We start from the raw sequence: 18160 nt of genomic DNA on the forward strand, positions 1-18160 counted from the left end.
TGACAGTTTATAATAGTGCCCACGAGGAAAAGTTAGCTGCAGATTTAGACTGTTGAGAAGTTCAAATAGCTTGCATTGTAGCCATAGTATTGTTTGTTGTTGCTGTTGAGCTACCGACATGCAGAGCGCTGTTGGGTATTCGTGTGCTATTTATTTGAGTGTTGTGAAAAGCGGGTGTTAAACTTATTGGCTTATTGGCCCTTTTAATTTTAAGTGTGTTCGTGTGCCATTTCGCTGTCTAGCTTCAGGGATTTGCATTATAATACAAGGCGTTTTATTTCCACTACAAAAACTCCAACACATACTGTAGGTGAAATAGAACGCTGTCTTTGTAGGAGCCTAGTAGTAGTACGAAAACTGTCCAGCATGCATGTGTACTGCCATTGTGCACGCCTTGTATGGAGAAAACGCACAAGTATGACAAATTTGGACCAAAACGGCTGTTTTTGGATGGGAAAAACTTAACAAGATCTTCAGCACCCCCTGTTGTGAATGCCTTCCACCGCACCTGGGCTGGTATTCAGTCCCCGAAGATGTCTTACTTTCTGTAACAAGTGTTTCTTAAAATATTTTCTCTCTTGCCTTCCATTTGTTGGCCTAACACTTTTCACAGGAGTGCTTTATTGACTTTTTGTTGCTGTTAAAGAAAAGAAAAGAAAAAAAACTTTTCAGAAACTCTTCAAAGTGGCATGCATTAGTTTAATGTGCTAGCGTAAATTGGATGCATACAATGTCTAAAGTATTACCTCAAGATCAAATATGGCATTACATTGACTCACAGGAAGTATTTTGTGTAAATGCAGCTAATCTGCATTCCAATGTAATATAATATAATGTTTAAAAGTTCATTTGTTTTGAATTTAATTATCCATATATGTCTGCTTGTTAATTCTGCATTATTATTTTGTGCAATTCCCATAAGCGCCATAGGGTGGCAACGTTGCGCAGGCTTCCCTAGTCTATCTGCACGAAGTAGAAGTAGTGAGGAGGAGGCCGAAGCTTCAGAATGCGGGAAGCCCCGCTCAAATACGGTCGTGCGTTGCATGTTGTGTTGGCAAAAAGGAAAAGTTAGAGAGACAAAGGAAGAGAGGATAAGTCAACAACCATTCAAGGTGATTTTTATTTAACATATAACAAATATTTCGTTAATATAGTGTCACATTAGGTGCTCTATTCATTTGTTTTCAAGCTCGTTTTTGCTTGCGTTTTGTTTGTCTAATGGCGCCCATTGTACATTTTCTCAGTGTGTCCATTAAAGCTGCAGACCAGGTCACATTGTTTTAGCACCCTTGGTCGGCGGAATACACCGTTCCCATGATAAAATTTGCCACTTCCGGTCCGCCATGTTTGTTGGAAGAACGCTCGCTACTACGGGCATTAACAACTGCAACGAAACTTAGGACTTATAAATGACTTACTTCAGGAATGGCAACGTGACCTGATGCACGTACCTGATGCACATGACCTAAACACAAACGCGTTTAGGCTCAAGGCGTCCTCCTCTTAACCCTTGTGTGCTGATTTGTTTTTGCGACACATAGGAAAAAAACGTCCCATTTTGGGATGGTGCTTTGAAGTGTAATATCAAAGTCATTCTGAATATTATTTTGCTTGCGACCACTCAAAATGTTCAGTGGCATCAGACCTATCCATACAGATATAGTTTTTATTTATTTATTTATTTATTGTTGATGCCCTCTATGGACAATAAAAGCAATATTGTGCTAAGAGCAAAATTAACTGTCATCTGCATATATATATATATATATATATATATATATATATATATATATATATATATATATATATATATATATATATATATTAGGGCTGTCAAAATTATCGCGTTAACGGGCGTTAATTAATTTTTTAAATTAATCACGTTAAAATATTTGACGCAATTAACGCAGATGTCCCGCTCAGACAGATTTAAATGACAGTACACTGAAACGCTCACTTGTTGTTATGGAGTTTTTCCGCCCTCTGCTGGCGCTTGGGTGAATGACCATCCCGCATATTGCCTCAAACAGATTACATCATATGAGGCCGTTCATGGACATTAAGAGTGAAGAGAATGCCACCGGACGCTTGGGGGCAGCGCCGTTCCATACTCATGTTATTTCTTCTAAACGTGGGAGAATTAGTAGTTGTGAGACGTTTATGCTGTATTCACAATGCAATGCAAATTGCTATTTGTACTCCACACATATTTCGGTAAGTTTTCTTTCTTTTAGTGGCATTTATGTGTCTCTTGTTGTATTTTGGGTAAGATATGTACCAATATATGTTATACAGTAGAGGCGAGTGGACACAGGCATTCTTTGGACCGTACCGTTTATTGGCAACTCCTTCACAACAAACATACAGTGGGGAGAACAAGTATTTTATACACTGCCAATGGGAAAACCAAACTGGCAGTGTATCAAATACTTGTTCTCCCCACTGTAAGTATCGTTTAGCGAAAGCACAACAAAAATAATATTCCTATCTCTCCCCCAAAAAATAATGTTCACAAAAAGAAAAGCACTTCAGTCTATAGTAATGAGGCCCTATCCTGACACACAGTTAAACATCAATGAAAAATGAACTGGCATTCCATATCAAAATAGCTATGCAAAATACACGTAAAACTTAAGACTTTGGTCACTGTATTTTTATTATTGTTATTTTTATTCCTCTTATTATAATATTAACTCTGCTTTTGATTGAAAATTTTACAAATTTTATTAAAACGAAAACATGAAGAGGGGTTTTAATATAAAACTAGGCCTGCAAGCAGGACTGAACGGGCCCTCGCAATCTAGCGCAACTCGGACTGTGTGCAGGTCAGGGTGGTGGCAGATCCTCCTCTCTAATCATCTCATTAGAACCTAACAAGCTCGAAAGTCGCCTCTTTACATTCACACACCTAACAGATAAAAAAAAACCTAGTGGAGAGAGTACTACAAAAAAGGAGGTACTACTGAGCTGTGCAGCCAAGCCCTTATTCAAAACCAAAATTAATATTCTAACTGGGCCAATTCGACCAAGTGTGCCAAATATTGTGGCTCTATAAGCTGCCTGAGTCTCTGAAAAAAAGTATTTCCTTTAAATGGCGAATAAAGGGTCGTCACGGCAACAGACAGAGACACGTGGACATGGGCCGTAAATAAGTATTTTAATAGGTCTTGAAACTACAATGACCAACCTGAAAAGAACTGGACATGTATTGGAAAAACGAGTGACTTTCTATTGCCACTAGTTGGCGCTGTAGGGTTGATGCAAATGACCCCTACAAGGCCCTTCAGGGTATGACTCTCAACAAGCACGGGAAGTTTGGCGCAGATATGTTGTATATCTGCCGAGTTATGACTGTTCAAAGTTTTTGGAGAGAAAAATTGTTGACAGTCATTTTCACTTTCCTGTTTGGACCCCTCCGCTTCAACGAAACTTCAATATTTTTTATCAGGCACCTGAAGACAGGTCTTAAGGCTTCCCTTATGCAGCTTTGAGGTAGATTGATTTTTTCCCTTTAGAGGAGGAGTGTGTCCCGTAAAAAAAGGGCATTTCCTGTTCCCACTAGGAGGCGCCAAGCACAAATGGTAAATTTTCAATCCAGTCCTGCTCAGGCTGGTATACCTCACACACATGCCAGATTTAAAATAGATTGAACGTTGTATGAGGGAGTTATCAGTCATTTTCCGAATTCGGTGTTTTGGCGAAAAAATGGCCGACTTTGGCACCCCGCCCAGGTCAGGCCCGTGAATGAAAACACACCATTTTGATAACTTAAGATTTCATATGCCTCATGAACAGTCTCGCCAATTTTGAGAATGATCAAACTAATTCCCTAGGTGCCAAGGTGTAAAATGTGCACACTGTAAATCGATAAAAATTTCACATTCAATCCAAAATACCCGATTTCCTGTTGGGTTTGGAATACGCATGCAAGAGACTTTTTGGAGCAGTTTTGTACAAGGTATCGACTCTCCGAATTTCATCCTTCTACGTTGAAAAAACCTAAATAGAGAGGCCTTTTTGAAAATTTCAAGGGGGCGCCACTGAGCCATTTTTTTACATGTTTTTGTAACGTTGCAAGATTATTGAACGTTATCCAAAGCCACATGTATGTCCAAATTTTTGTGAGTTTTCGTGCATGTTCAAGCCTCCAAATGTAAACTCCTACTGTGAACCGATAAAAATTTCACATTCGATCCAAAATACCCGATTTCCTGTTGGGTTTGGAATACGGGTGCAAGAGACTTTTTGGAGCAGTTTTGCACAAGGTATCGACTCCCCAAATTTCATCACTCTATGTTAAAAAAACCTAATAGGAAACGCCTTTTTGAAAAATTCAAGGGGGCGCCACTGAGGCATTTTGTTACATTTTTTCGTAACATTGCAAGATTATCGAACGTTATCCAAAGCCGCATGTATGTGCAAATTTTTACGAGTTTTTGTGCATATTCAAGCCTCCAAATGTAAACTCCTACTGTGAACCCATGAAAATTTCACATTCGATCCAAAATACCCGATTTCCTGTTGGATTTGGAATACGGGTGCAAGAGACTTTTTGGAGCAGTTTTGCATAAGGTATGTACTCCCCAAATTTCCTTGCTCTATGTTGAAAAAACCCAATAGGAAAGGCCTTTTTTAAAACTTCTTTCTGTCGCCACTAGTTGGCACTGTAGAGTTGATGCAAATGACCCCTACAAGAACCTTCAGGGTATGACTCAACAAACACGGGAAGTTTGGCGCAGATATGTTGTATATCTGCCGAGTTATGACTGTTCAAAGTTTTTTGCGTGACAAATTGTTGACGTTCATTTTCACTTTCCTGTTTGGACCCCTCCGCCTCAACGAAACCTCAATATTTTTCATCAGGCACCTGAACACAGGTCTTAAGGCTCCCCTGATGCAGGTTTGAGGTCAACAGATTTTTTTCCCTTGGAGGAGGAACCTGTCTCGTAAAAAAAGGCATTTCCTGTTCTCACTAGGGGGCGCTAGACCTAATGGGTAATATTTCAATGCACTCGTGTTAAGGGTGGGATACCACACATACATGCCAAATATGAAAAAGATTGAACGTTGTGTCAAGGAACTATTAGTCATTTACTGAATTTGTCATTTTGCCGAAAAAATGGTCGACTTTGGCACCACGCCCAGGTCAGACCCGTGAATGAAAACGCACCATTTTCAAAACTTAAGATTTCATATGTCTCCTGAACAGTCTCACCAATTTTGAAGATGATCCAACTAACTCCCTCTGCGAAAAGGTCTCAAATGTGCACCCTGTGAATCGATAAAAATTTCATATTTGATCCAAAATAACCAATTTCCTGTTGGGTTTGGAATATGCGTGTAAATGCTTTTTTGGAGCGGTTTTGGACAAGGTATAGACCCCCCAAATTTCATTGCTCTACGCTGACATACCCTAATGTTATAGGCCAATTTTAAAATTTCAAGGGGGCGCCACTGAGCCATTTTGTTATATTTTTTTGCAACGTTGCAAAATTATCGAAATTTACAATTTTCCGGACGTATGTGCAAATTTTGGTGACTTTTCGTGCATGTTCAGGCCTCCAAATTGGCCGTTTTCATTTGCCCTGAAAAAAAAAAAAAAAAAAAAAAAAAAAAAAAATCCTTTGCAAAACAATAGGGCCTTCGCACGCTTAGTGCTCGGGCCCTAATTACTATAACTTGTAACTATAACATTTATCGTTTAAGAAATTCAAGTCTTTCTATCCTTGGATCACTTTAACAGAAAGAATGTTAATGTCATTTGTGGATTTATTGTTACAATAAACAAATACAGTACTTATGTACAGTATGTTGTATGTATATATTCGTCGTGTGTCTTATCTTTCCATTCCAACAATAATTTACAGAAAAATATGGCATATTTTATAGATGGTTTGAATTGCGATTAATTGCGATTAATTACGATTAATTAATTTTTAAGCTGTAATTAACTCGATTAAAATTTTTTAATCGTTTGACAGCCCTAATATATATATATATATATTAGGGCTGTCAAGATGGATACAGTATATACATTCAACATACGGTACATAAGGACTATTTGTTTATTATAACAATAAATCAACAAGATGGCATTAACATTATTAACATTCTGTTAAAGCGATCCATGGATAGAAAGACTTGTAGTTCTTAATAGAAAAATTTTAGTACAAGTTAGAGAAATTTTGTATTAAAACCCCTCTTAATGTTTTCGTTTTAATAAAATTTGTAAAATTTTCAATCAAAAAATAAACTAGTAGCCCGCCATTGTTGATGTCAATAATTACTTATTCAATGCTCATGGATGCCTATAAAATTAGTCGCACCCAAGCGCCAGCAGAGGGCGGCAAAACTCCATAAAACACAACAAGTGAGCGTTTCAATGTGTACTGTCATATAAAACTCTCTGAGCGGGGCATCTGCGTTAATTGCGTCAAATATTTTAACGTGATTAATTAAAAAAATTAACGCCCGTTAACGCGATAATTTTGACAGCCCTAATATATATATATATATATATATATATATATATATATATATATACAAAAAACATTTAAATTGGAATATTCAATATGGACAAGTTAGAGCCTTCAATATGTCATTAAATCATATCATAAAATTTACATAAGACATAAAGCATGACGTTTCTTTCAAATACTTTCACTACTGACCATCATATGTGACCAAGATATTATAATTTCAAAACCGTTTTTGGCAGCCCACATCTGATGTTATTGTTTACATTTTTTGTTTACATTTGTTGTTACCTCCCAACCAGGGGGTTGGGGGAGGCTGTATGTTATTGATTAGGATTTGATTTGAATAACTGAAAAGAGGTCTGTTAATAATCAGATAATTAGCGTGCATGGAAATGAACTCATTTCATCAGTTATTTGTAATTTCATTTGCAGAAAACTGTAATGTGCAAAAAGTATATTCTGTAATTAATATTTAATGTACATTCATTGCATTTTCATCAGCATTATCAACAGCAAAGATTCCAGCTCTGTCCGTAATGTCATGTTCTCTGATAAGAGTCTCTGGACTTCACTGTCTACTTGGACTTGAGTCACTTGGACGATGGAGCTGGTGGATGCTTCAGCGCCATCAGTATCGGCTAGACCAGGGGTGGGCAAACTGGTCCTCGAGGGCCGAAGTGGGTCCAGGTCTTTGTTCCAACTGACCCAGCACAGATAGTATAACCAATGAGGTTTCAGCAGAAATGAGAAGCACCTGACTGCAATCAACTGATTGCATTTGTAAAACAGCAGATTGGTGAAAATGTGTCCTCTTAATGGGTTGCAACAAAAACCCGCACCCACTGCGGTCCTTTGTGGAATAGTTTGCCCACCCCTGGGCTAGACCTTCAGGAGACGCTGGTTGTACAATGTCCACGGGGGTGTGCTGGCAGCTGTCCTGGAGGGGAAGAAGAGCACTGGCTGCATCGTTCCTCATCATTTTTTCCTGCCTTTTTGCTGTTCTCTGAAATCTGTTTAGACACAAAACCACATAGGCTGTTCATGTTAATGACACCAATGTTAAACATCAAATCTTCATAGCTGAGAAAAAACAAGTGACATTAATACTGTTAGATGAAAACTGACAGTGATGTGTCTATTGTTGTCCTTGATAATGACAATTATTAGTACTAGAGGGCCCAAGGAGCCATTATATATGGAACCATTATGTTGCCATGCAAGATTACTGACAAAAAACTTGAACATCATTGGCAGAAAGTCATGTGGGCTTTACAGACTACAGTCAGACACCGAAACAATTAATGATCTGGGGGTTTGAGAGTTACACATACCTGTTTTGCTTTCTCTCAAGCTCAGCATGCTTTTTCAGAGATTCGGTAGGAGTCATCTCCTCGAGTTTCAATGTTGGCCAGTCAGGATTTGTTTGGTCGTACATGTTAGCAGGGCGACCTGAACATCGTTTAGAGAGACACGAATAACATCAGCTTAGTATTTCACTTATCCCCAACATTACTAATTAAGAGAAGGTTGCTGTGTGATAATGGCTTTAAAAACCAGCGGCACACGGGAAGAGAATCGGCAGGAGCAAAACTTTTTGTCAAGGAATGTGCTCGTTCCGCCTGGGGTCTCTCGTCTGTTTGGAATTTTACCAACCAATCCTACCGTGTGTCCCTGGCATTACCTTGCTTGCTTGCCTTACAACAGTACTTTTCAGACACTCACATATGACAAAATACACACTAGATTTTACCTGTAATGAAGTGGTCTGAGCAGACCCTGACATGTTTCGAGGGTTCATCTTTCCTCTTAATATTTGCCAACCAGAGACGACGACGTTCCTCTGAGCGATTTAGTGAAATCCCCTTCATGTTGTCTGACCTTTGGAATGGAGTACAATCCAATTTTCTTCGTCCCATCTGCTCTGTTCACACATCCACGGAGTCACGGACCCAACAACCATCTTGAGTGCTGTTGTATTATGTAGTAGTTTGCTCCTTGTTGCCAACAACAATGGCGGCGCAGGGGCGGATATGACGTCAAACGGGAACCGTGTAGAAGGTGATTAGATAGTGTATTATTATTGAACATTTTATGTTATTTAGTTTGTGAATGTATAATTTTGTTTGCTCATAATAGGGAATGGGACTGTTTGGCTACGCCTCCATGCTGGTAATATCCTTTACTTCCGGTCCGGCAGACTCAACGGGGATTGTAACGTGTGGTAGTGCTAAGCTAATTCCTTCGGTGTATTAGAAAGAAAATATGGGTGTGTATTGTTGTGTTACTGGGTGCAACAGCTTCTCCTACGACCAAAAAAAGGGCGAGGGAAACTGGACTCTCTTTTCACCGTTTTCCTGCATGGAGGACCAAATATCAGATCACTAAGGCACGACGGATGGCTGGGTCACAGCGATTCGTCGGAAAAGCATTTCTTTTGATCATATTTCTGCTGGAATGAGAGTGTGTTCCCGTCATCTCTACTCTTGTAAGTTGAACGATTTATCCGTTTTGGTTTCAATACGTTTTTTTTTTTTTTTTTTTTTACCATTGTGTAAATCTGCCTCGGTAGCAATGCTAACCTACTACTACTACTACTACTCCTCACCTACCTGTTGTGTTCCTAGGAAAACCTGCATATGAAATGCTGACAACACATCCTGATCGGTCACCATATCTCTTCTTGGGTTATTCTGAGGTCAAGCGCACCAAATCGGAGCATGATGAGAGGTTGGAAAGGCGAAGAGTGCACGCTGAAACTTGTGTTTGCTGTGCTCTTACAAACATGAGCCCAAGTGTTGTTGTAAAAAAGTCAATAAAATATGAATACCAAAACATGACTTGAACAACTTCTTGACAAACTGTAACTGCTTGTTGTTTACTTCAGGTCTTCATAATAAACAGGTGTAATAATTACAAAGTCAGGTGACTTAATTTTGTTATTCTATTTGGAATATGCATTGACAATGTGTGGACAGTGTTGTAGACAAGAACTGGGACTGATAAGTTGCAATAGATTTATTTCAAGTAATGCAACTTATCCAATACAATATTTGAGCTGACAGTTTAAAATCTTTAAATTAGTGCAAACAAGGCCCACCTTCTGACAGGATCAGCAAATATTATATAATTATAAGTAATATATACAAGATTAACATAAACGTGTCTTTGTCAAAGCAGTTTAAAAACTATTTACTGGCCTTGGGTAAATTGCCAGACAGAATAAATATGTGGTTTAAAGCTCTTGCATTTCCATTTTAAGTATTGCAAGTTCTCCAACACAATATTTGAACTGACAGTTTAAAATCCTTTTAGTGCAAAATGGCCCACACACTGACAGGGGGTAGCAAATATTATAATACATAATATAATACATTATTAAAAGCTATATACTATATAAATACAAGATCACAACAAAACCTGTATTTTTCAAAGCAGTTAAACATTCAGTGGCCTTAGGTAAATAAAGGTGTATAAATATGTACATTACAGTTCTTGCATTTCTATTTTAGGTATTGCAACTTTTCCAACACTATTTGAATTGACAGTCTAAAGTCTACATTAGTGCAAACAAGAATATTATAAATTATAAATATAGAATATATAAATTCAACATTACAATGAAACGTGCCTTTGTCAAAGTGGTTTAAAAAAAAAACACTTCACTGGCCTTAGTTAAATAGCCAGGCAGAATAAATACGTGCATTAAAGTTCTTGCATTTTCACAAGTTAAAAGCCCACAGTTTATCAGCAAGAAGGGCAGACCCAGATGGCGTCTGCTGCAGGGGCTTGTTTGATTCCGACACAAGACAAATGGAACCACTCAATTGAACAAATTTTCTTTGTCAAATAATCCGAGAGATGGTGACCAATCGGGATGTCTTGTCAGCAGGTTTACCTAGGAACACAACAGGTAGGTGAGTCGTAGTAGGTGAGCATTGCTACCGAGGCAGATTTACACAACGGTAAAAATAATAAAAAAACGTATTGAAACCAAAACAGTGGATAAATCGTTCAACGTACAAGAATAGAGATGACGGGAACACACTCTCATTCCAGCAGAAATATGAACAAAAGAAATGTTTTTCCGACGAACCGCTGCAACCCAGCCATCCGTCGTGCCTTCGTGATCTGATATTTGGTCCTCCATGCAGGAAAACGGTGAAAAGTGAGTTCAGTTTTCCTGGAGACACTTTTGCACCCGGTAACACAACAATACACACCCATATTTTCTTTCTAATACACCGAAGGAATTAGCTTAGCACTACCACACATTACAATCCCCGTTGAGTCTGCCGGACCGGAAGTAAAGGATATTACCAGCATGGAGGCGTAGCCAAACAGTGATGTAGTACGTCCCATTCCCTATATTTTTTGTATGTAAAATTGTCTAGTTTTCAAGGTGCACCAGGTGGTTATGGTGCGAACGAGAGTGGAGAGAAAAATAAAAGAAACTGGCGCATCAGTCGAGACGAGGTGTCTTTTTTGGACCGAGGGACAGCTACAGTGAAAACTTAGCGCATCCACGTCTCAGCTAAGTCAACGAAGACATCTCTTGAAGCCAGTCCGGTGATCAGGTGACATTGTTCAACTCTAGCATCACAAATGAACTCCTGGTCATATTGCCACACAATATAAAGTAACACTGGAAGAAGATTCAACCTGACTTTCATGTTGAGTTTGAGAGACTTTATTGACGGATCGTTTTAAGAATCCCTCTTTCACGTATTGACTCAACACATCTACTTAGCAGTTGTTATATCTCGTCATATTTGAAGTGACCAATGTAAATATTTAAAATATTTTCCTGTTTAGAAAATATCAAAGCACTTCAAGTTTATATTATTGTGAGTGCATTTGATTATTGCTTGAGATAACTTACTACATTATTCCATATATTTGATAATTTCTTGGTATCTATCAAAGGGTCGTAAAAGGTGTAATAAGCTAATAATTAGCTCTAAAAACTTAGACATATATTTTGAGCTTGTTTGGTTCTTACTAAGAACATAAGCGTGTTTAATAACATATTGTTGACTAATTGTCCGGTCAGTTTAGTGTTGCTTGTAAAAACAAGCTAGGCATAGCAACAGTATGTCGCTCCACGAGGAAGAGGCAACCCAAATTCTAGATCAGAGCGGATTTGACCCCAGTATAGAAACTGCAATCGAAAGGGTGTTAGAGATGCCCAGTACCAGTACCGTTAGTCAAACCTCAGATGTCCGTTAAGAAAGGCCTGATGGACGCCAACGCACTCTAACTGAGAAAGGTCGAGAATTCCTCCATCAAGAGACCCAAAAACGTGAGAAGGCCTTCATTAAGGCATATGACTCCTGGACGCAGACAGCAAAACAAAGCAGAGCAGCACTAAAATCCTTATGCTCTCCTGAAGAGCTAGGCAATATCCGAAGGGAAATTGAAATAAGACACAGAACAGTATGTCAACAAAATGAACCCATCACGCGTCACCATGCTACGACACCTACGATCGCCAACAAAATGAACACCTGTAACACTTTAACTGAAGAGATAACCACCCTTGTCAATATGCGAATGCAGCCACGTGACGGGAGATACAATGAAGACCTAGAGAAACAGAGTAAGAATGGTGCTAAACAAAGATGAGTATGGATCTGTTTTTGGTCGTACAGAGACTGAGACTGTAATTTCAGACCAATCTGAAAGCCAGCCAAGTTCCAACCCATCGTCTCATTCTTGTCAGCGTTTAGAGGCAGAAGCAGAGCTTGCTGCTAAGAGGGAACAGGCTAAAGCAATCGAAGACATCCAGGCTCAACAAGCAAAGATCATTCAACTAGAAAGTGAATTAAAGGTGGCAGAGGCGGCAATAAAGGTAGAGGAAGCAGCCAGCTTAGCTGAAGTTGAGAGGAGAAGAGCTGAGAGGCACAAGAAGCTAGAACAGGAACGAACAAAGCTAGCGCGAATAAAAGCAGAGAAGGAAGTCCAGATGGCAGCAGCGCGGGTTAAAGCGTATGACAGTTTTGGAAGTGATCACGAAAGAGAATTTGAAATAAATACAGCTCACCAAGAGATCAATCACATGTTAAACCCAAACGCAACGTCCTTCCTAACTCACCAAGCACCCTCTCAAACAGCTACACCTATGGAGGCCATCAGCCTAGCTCAGGCGATCGCGAGCTCTCAGTATAAACCGCCTACCTGTGCCCGAACCAACAAAATTTACTGGTGATCCTATCAAGTATGTCGACTGGAAGACAACCTTCATGGCACTCATCGACCAGAAACCCATACCTACGGCAGAGAAAATGTTTTACCTAAAAACTTTCTCTCTGGAGAGACTCTAAAGGCAGTGGAAGGGTTCTTCTACAGGACCTCAGAAGATGGATACCAGGGAGCTTGGAAGGTTCTAGAAGAAAGGTATGGTAACCCGTTTATAGTGCAAAAGGCCTTCAGAGACAAACTTTCCAAATGGCCGAAGATCAGCGCTACCAATCCAATATCCCTGAGAGAATTCACAGACTTTCTGCAGGGTTGTGCAACTGCTTTACCTCATGTCAAAGGACTATCCATTTTAAACGATTGTGAGGAGAACCAGAAACTACTCAAAAAACTGCCAGAGTGGATTGTGCGAAAATGGAGCAGAATCGTGGTGGAGGAGCTGGACAAGTCTAACGGTTATCCAGTTCTGGTGCACTTCATAAACTTCCTGAACAAAGAAGTCCGGATTGTCTGTAACCCCATCACCGCTCCCTTCTTCATGAATGCAAAGGCTAACGAGGCGAGAAAACCACAGTGGACCAGAGCCCTCAGTACAACTGCACAGATAAAGGAACCCATAAAGGAGACCCAAGAGACGCTTCAGCCAAAACCACCATGCACCGCTTGTAAAAATGAAACTCATGGTATTGCTAGGTGCCCAACCTTTGCATCAAAGAGCTTAGACGAAAAAAGGGCATTCATCCACGAGAACAACCTTTGCTTTAGATGCTTGAGAAAAGGGCACTCCAGCAAAAATTGTCAAAGGCGACATATCTGCAGCGTCTTTCATGGGCGACATCCCACATGCCTGCACGAAGAGAGGAAGCAAAAGACGACAGGAGAGATAAAGAACAACTCACCTCCTGCAGACAAAGCTCTTCGTCAGGAACCCCACGTGGTGCACTCTCACACCTCAGTACAGTATGTACCTGCCACCTCCAGCATAGTCCCGGTTTTGGTTTCTTCATCACTAGAGCCTCAGCGACAAGTTCTGACCTATGCTGTACTTGACCAGCAGAGCGACGCAACCTTTATTCTAGAAGATCTGCTCGACGACCTGAACGTAGAGTCAGCCCAACCAACAACGCTAAAACTTAGCACCATGACTGCCATTGACACTGTCTTACCAAGCGTGTCAGTGGGCTGCAGGTTCAAGCACTCCTTTCCGGAAAGCCTATCCAAATAAACCAAGCCTTCACCCGGAGCTTTATTCCCGTGGATAAGTCACACATCCCGACAAAGCAGACAGCCCAGCAGAGGTGTCACCTACATAATTTGACAAACCAGATACCGACACTCCAAGATTGTGAGGTAGGACTACTAATTGGATCGAACTGCCCAGCAGCACGAGCCCCAATTGAATCTGTCATAGGTGGAGGGGACAAACCGTTTGCACAACGGACAGAGCTCGGTTGGAGCATTGTAGGACCATCCAATCCGCATATGGACAGACAAGGAAGCATGAGCTACGTCCACAGAGTTGCAGTAAAAGAAATCATAACCCCACCAGTCATGGAAGAATTGAAAGCCCTGGAGTTAGATTTTAGCGAGAGAAACTGCAAGAACTATGTGTCGCAAGAAGATGTTAACTTAAGACAGTTCCTCAGCAAGAAAATTAGGCAGAAGGATAGACACTTAGAGATGCCGCTACCTTTCAAAAATTATTCTCCACCACCTCTTTCAAACAACAAGAGGCTTGCCACCATCCCAGTCCAATGTCGGAAGAGGAAGCTGAAGTCAGCCCCCCTCCCAAATGACTTGAGATCACGGTGGGAGAAGTGGAAACGCGGCCTCGAGAAGCTACAAGAAGTTGTAATTCCACAATGCTATCACCCACAGAACCTCAGCGCCATCATTAGAACAGGACTGCATCACTTTGCCGATGCCAGCTGCAAAGGCTACGGTGACCCCGAAGTTAAGGTAAGTCTAGCATGTGATACTAAGTCCAACGATAGTGTAGACCTCCTCAACCATCTAAGTCGAGAGAATCAAGAGACTAGAGTCCAAAGAACCACACACAGAGCTCGTGACTGTCACAGAAACAGAAAGAGCTGCCAAAATCATCCTCAAGCTCGTCCAGCAGCAAGCCTTTCCCAAGGAGCTGAAGATGATCCAGAGAGGAGAATATCTACCAAGTTCAAGAGCTCTTTCCCGTCTCGACCCAATCCTGCGCAGAGATCAACTCTGTGTTGGTGGAAGACGAAAGAAGTCAACACTGAGTCTGAAACAAAAACGCCCCATCATCCTTCCAAAGGACAGCAATGTCATCAAGCTGATTCTTGCCCACTACCATGTCAAGACCTGCCATCAAAGACGAGGACAAACCCAGATGGAACGCAGGGCAAATGGGCTCTGGGTTATTGGTGGGAGCAGACTTCTGGCCAAGCTCATCCAACTCTCTGTGCAAGGCAGAAAACGAAGGGACCGCCTCATGAAGCTCACTACCAGACAGAAATCGTTCAAACCCCGTCGCAATCTCCAAATGGATGATGAAAATCTCCCAAGAAACCAATGGCTACTAGGAAGAGTGGTCGAAGCCATTCAAGGAAGTGATGGATTAGTTAGAAGAGCTAAGATTCAAACTGGAGAGCACAAATTGAGAATTCAGGATCATTCATCCGAACCTTCGATTATAGAGAGGCCAATTCAAAAGCTAGTGCTTCTCCTTGAGAGCGAATAGAACTGTTACCTCCCTCACACTTATTAGCGTAAAAGTACAAGGTGAAATCAGTTGCAGATTTGAGTTTAAAATCCTGCATGAAACATTTAAATTGTTCAAAGCAGGATTTGGTGGGAGTGTAAATGCAGCTAATCTGCATTCCAATGTAATGTTTAAAAGTTCATTTGTTTTGAATTTAATTATCCATACATGTCTGCTTGTTCATTCTGCATCATTATTTTGTGCAATTCCCATAAGCGCCATAGGGTGGCAACGTTGCGCAGGCTTCCCTAGTCTATCTGCACGAAGTAGAAGTAGTGAGGAGGAGGCCAAAGCTTCAGAATGTGGGAAGCACCGATCAAATGCGGTCGTCCGTCGTATGTTGTGTTGGCAAAAAGGGAAAATTAGAGAGACAAAAGAAGAGAGGATAAGTCAACAACCATTCAAAGTGATTTTTATTTAACATATAACAAATATTTCGTTAATATAGTGTCACATTAGGTGCTCTATTTGTTTGTTTTCAAGCACGTTTTTGCTTGCGTTTTGTTTGTCTAATGGCGCCCATTGTACATTTTCTCAGTGTCCATTAAAGCTGCAGACCAGGTCACATTGTTTTAGCACCCTTGGTCGGCGGAATAAGGTGAGTAGATAGTGTATTATTTTTGAACATTTTATGTTATTTAGTTTGTGAATGTATAATTTTGTTTGCTCATAATATTTTTTGTATGTAAAATTGTCTAGTTTTCAAGGTGCACCAGGTGCTTATGGTGCGAACGAGAGTGGAGAGAAAAAAAACAAAAAAAAACTGGAGCATCAGTCGAGACTACTTCGTCTTTTTTGGACCGAGGGACATCTACATTTTGTATTTTGAAAATAACAATGTATTTGACATTAAAATAGTTCAATAAATGCAAAATGTGATGGCATTATTATTTTTGTTAATAAAAATGCTAATTACAGAACATATTTTTAAATAGAATACAGTACATATTTTCATTCATTTTCATATTTCATTTCATTCGTTTATTTCAGGCCATGATTTTTCCTTGTCAAGACAGCAAATATATACAAAGAGCAGCAAACCTAAGTAACATAGCAACATCAACTACATGCATGAAAAGGAGTGGGAAGAAGAAAACATTTTAAATACATGTACAGGTAAGCCCTGGGTTACGAACAAGTTCCGTTCTTATGCTGGCTACGTCGGAATTAACCCTCTAAATACCCCTACAAAATAGCTTTCCAAAAATTCCAAAAGTGATGTATTTTTTTTATTAAGGATGGATACACTTCCCTCTGGTGGCAGCATTGGGTCTGGCTGGACTGTAACCTTATATGACTGAGAAGCAGACTCAGATGTCTGACATGGCTAAGTGAGCTCTGGTTTGGCCCACATCAGGCTGTAAGTCATTTCAGCTAATATATGTTTGTGTATGCATTTGTAATTAACAGCTAAAAGTTTGTGGAAATATGTTTGAGAGATTTTCTATGGGAACCTTAAATATGTTAGCATTCGTAGCATTTAAGGTAGCTGACTTTTGTTAGGCAAACTAGGCTAATTTAAAACACTGGAAGTCCCGGAGTTTTTTTGGCTATAAAGAAAGACCAGAAAGGCGTCCAATGTCACCGATACCAAACTGACTACTTGGCTTTGTCAAACAATAGACCACTCAAACAAGTAATCGAGCAGACAACGCCCCTACACAGTCTTGTGGAGTCGCTGCGTAGGTGTGAAGGATGGGTTTCACTCTGGATAGCTGCAATTAGCATCTTGAATATTTGCAAATCCAGGGCTCCCTTTAGTTTGTCAAACACGGACGAGCATGGAGATGGCCACTCACCGTGCTCTACAATATGATTGATAGGGAAGCACTGAATGCATATGTGTTGTATCGGGCATGCACTGGAAGGCAAGAGAGACGGGTGGACTTCCTGCTGGGTATTGCAAAGGAATTGGCTCACTCTCATGTGGGCGCAAAGAAGGCGCAGAAGGAAAAATTGCTTCGGAATCAACCTCCAACACCTAGCCCCGGGAAAAGGGCGAAGTGTCATATGTCACCACATAAATTTTTTGTTTTTTATTACTCCGTCCCTTGTACTGTAGGCAAACTTTACTTTTGGGAGATGTAAAAAGGTCTGCTCGATTGCCTGCCTGAGCAGTCCACTGTCTGACAAAGCCAAGGCACCCATGCCCTGCAAACACTCAAGATGCTAATTGGAGCAATCCAACTTTGTGGTTTTGCGAGTGTGAATAGGAATGACTAATTAGGACCTCAATTCTAATTGCTGCTAATTAGTATCAGATGACCCTTCTCTGGATACAAAAGGGTTTTGTATCAACTGATCCACCCTTGGTAGTTCTAGTGTCACCTAAATTTATATAATGATTAGACTAGATGGACGTTTGAACACCAATTAATTTGTGTCAAGTGCTTTGTTGTTAAAATGTGTGTCGTTCTGAGCAAAAGTGTATAAATGTGTGATACAGCTTTACAAATTGTCAAAAGTGAAGGAAGTAAAAAGCTTAAAAAAGTACAATTGCCTTGTTTGCTGTCTGTAAAGTTGAACAGCTTCACGTTTAGTGAGGAAAGAACACGTCATATTAATAAAGTAAAGAAAAAGATAAAATACTGTGAGGTACAATAAGGTACTGTTTGTGTGACAAAAAAACAAAAAAACGACTGGAGACAAAATGGCGGACGAGGCTCCAGCGCTGTCAAGTCGAAATCACGTAAGTCGAATACGTCGTAACCCGGGGACTACCTTTATTGGAAACAGTCCCCATACC

General features: G+C 40.2%; 1 protein-coding gene across 4 annotated transcripts; it reads left to right on the forward strand.

Annotated features, from left to right (window-relative positions):
- Positions 1-971: 971 nt before the first annotated feature.
- Positions 972-17888, forward strand: LOC130926540 (uncharacterized). Of its 4 annotated transcripts, XR_009066239.1 has the most exons (6): positions 972-1112; positions 10871-11053; positions 15953-16012; positions 16114-16253; positions 16405-16530; positions 16652-17888. XR_009066239.1 is itself a non-coding variant. In XM_057851471.1 (5 exons), the coding sequence occupies exon 1, from the start codon at positions 14157-14159 to the stop codon at positions 15201-15203; it is 1047 nt and encodes a 348-aa protein (XP_057707454.1). In that variant the 5' UTR covers positions 11060-14156; the 3' UTR covers positions 15204-15820; positions 15953-16012; positions 16114-16253; positions 16405-16530; positions 16652-17888. The 4 variants fall into 4 exon arrangements, 3 of the variants coding, with proteins under 3 accessions (XP_057707454.1, XP_057707453.1, XP_057707455.1); XM_057851471.1 differs by lacking the exons at positions 972-1112; positions 10871-11053 and adding an exon at positions 11060-15820; XM_057851470.1 differs by lacking the exons at positions 972-1112; positions 10871-11053 and having other exon boundaries at positions 11060-16012.
- The last annotated feature ends 272 nt before the right edge of the window (positions 17889-18160 follow it).

This window comes from Corythoichthys intestinalis, chromosome 12, assembly GCF_030265065.1.
Source record: "Corythoichthys intestinalis isolate RoL2023-P3 chromosome 12, ASM3026506v1, whole genome shotgun sequence".
Classification (NCBI taxonomy): domain Eukaryota; kingdom Metazoa; phylum Chordata; class Actinopteri; order Syngnathiformes; family Syngnathidae; genus Corythoichthys; species Corythoichthys intestinalis.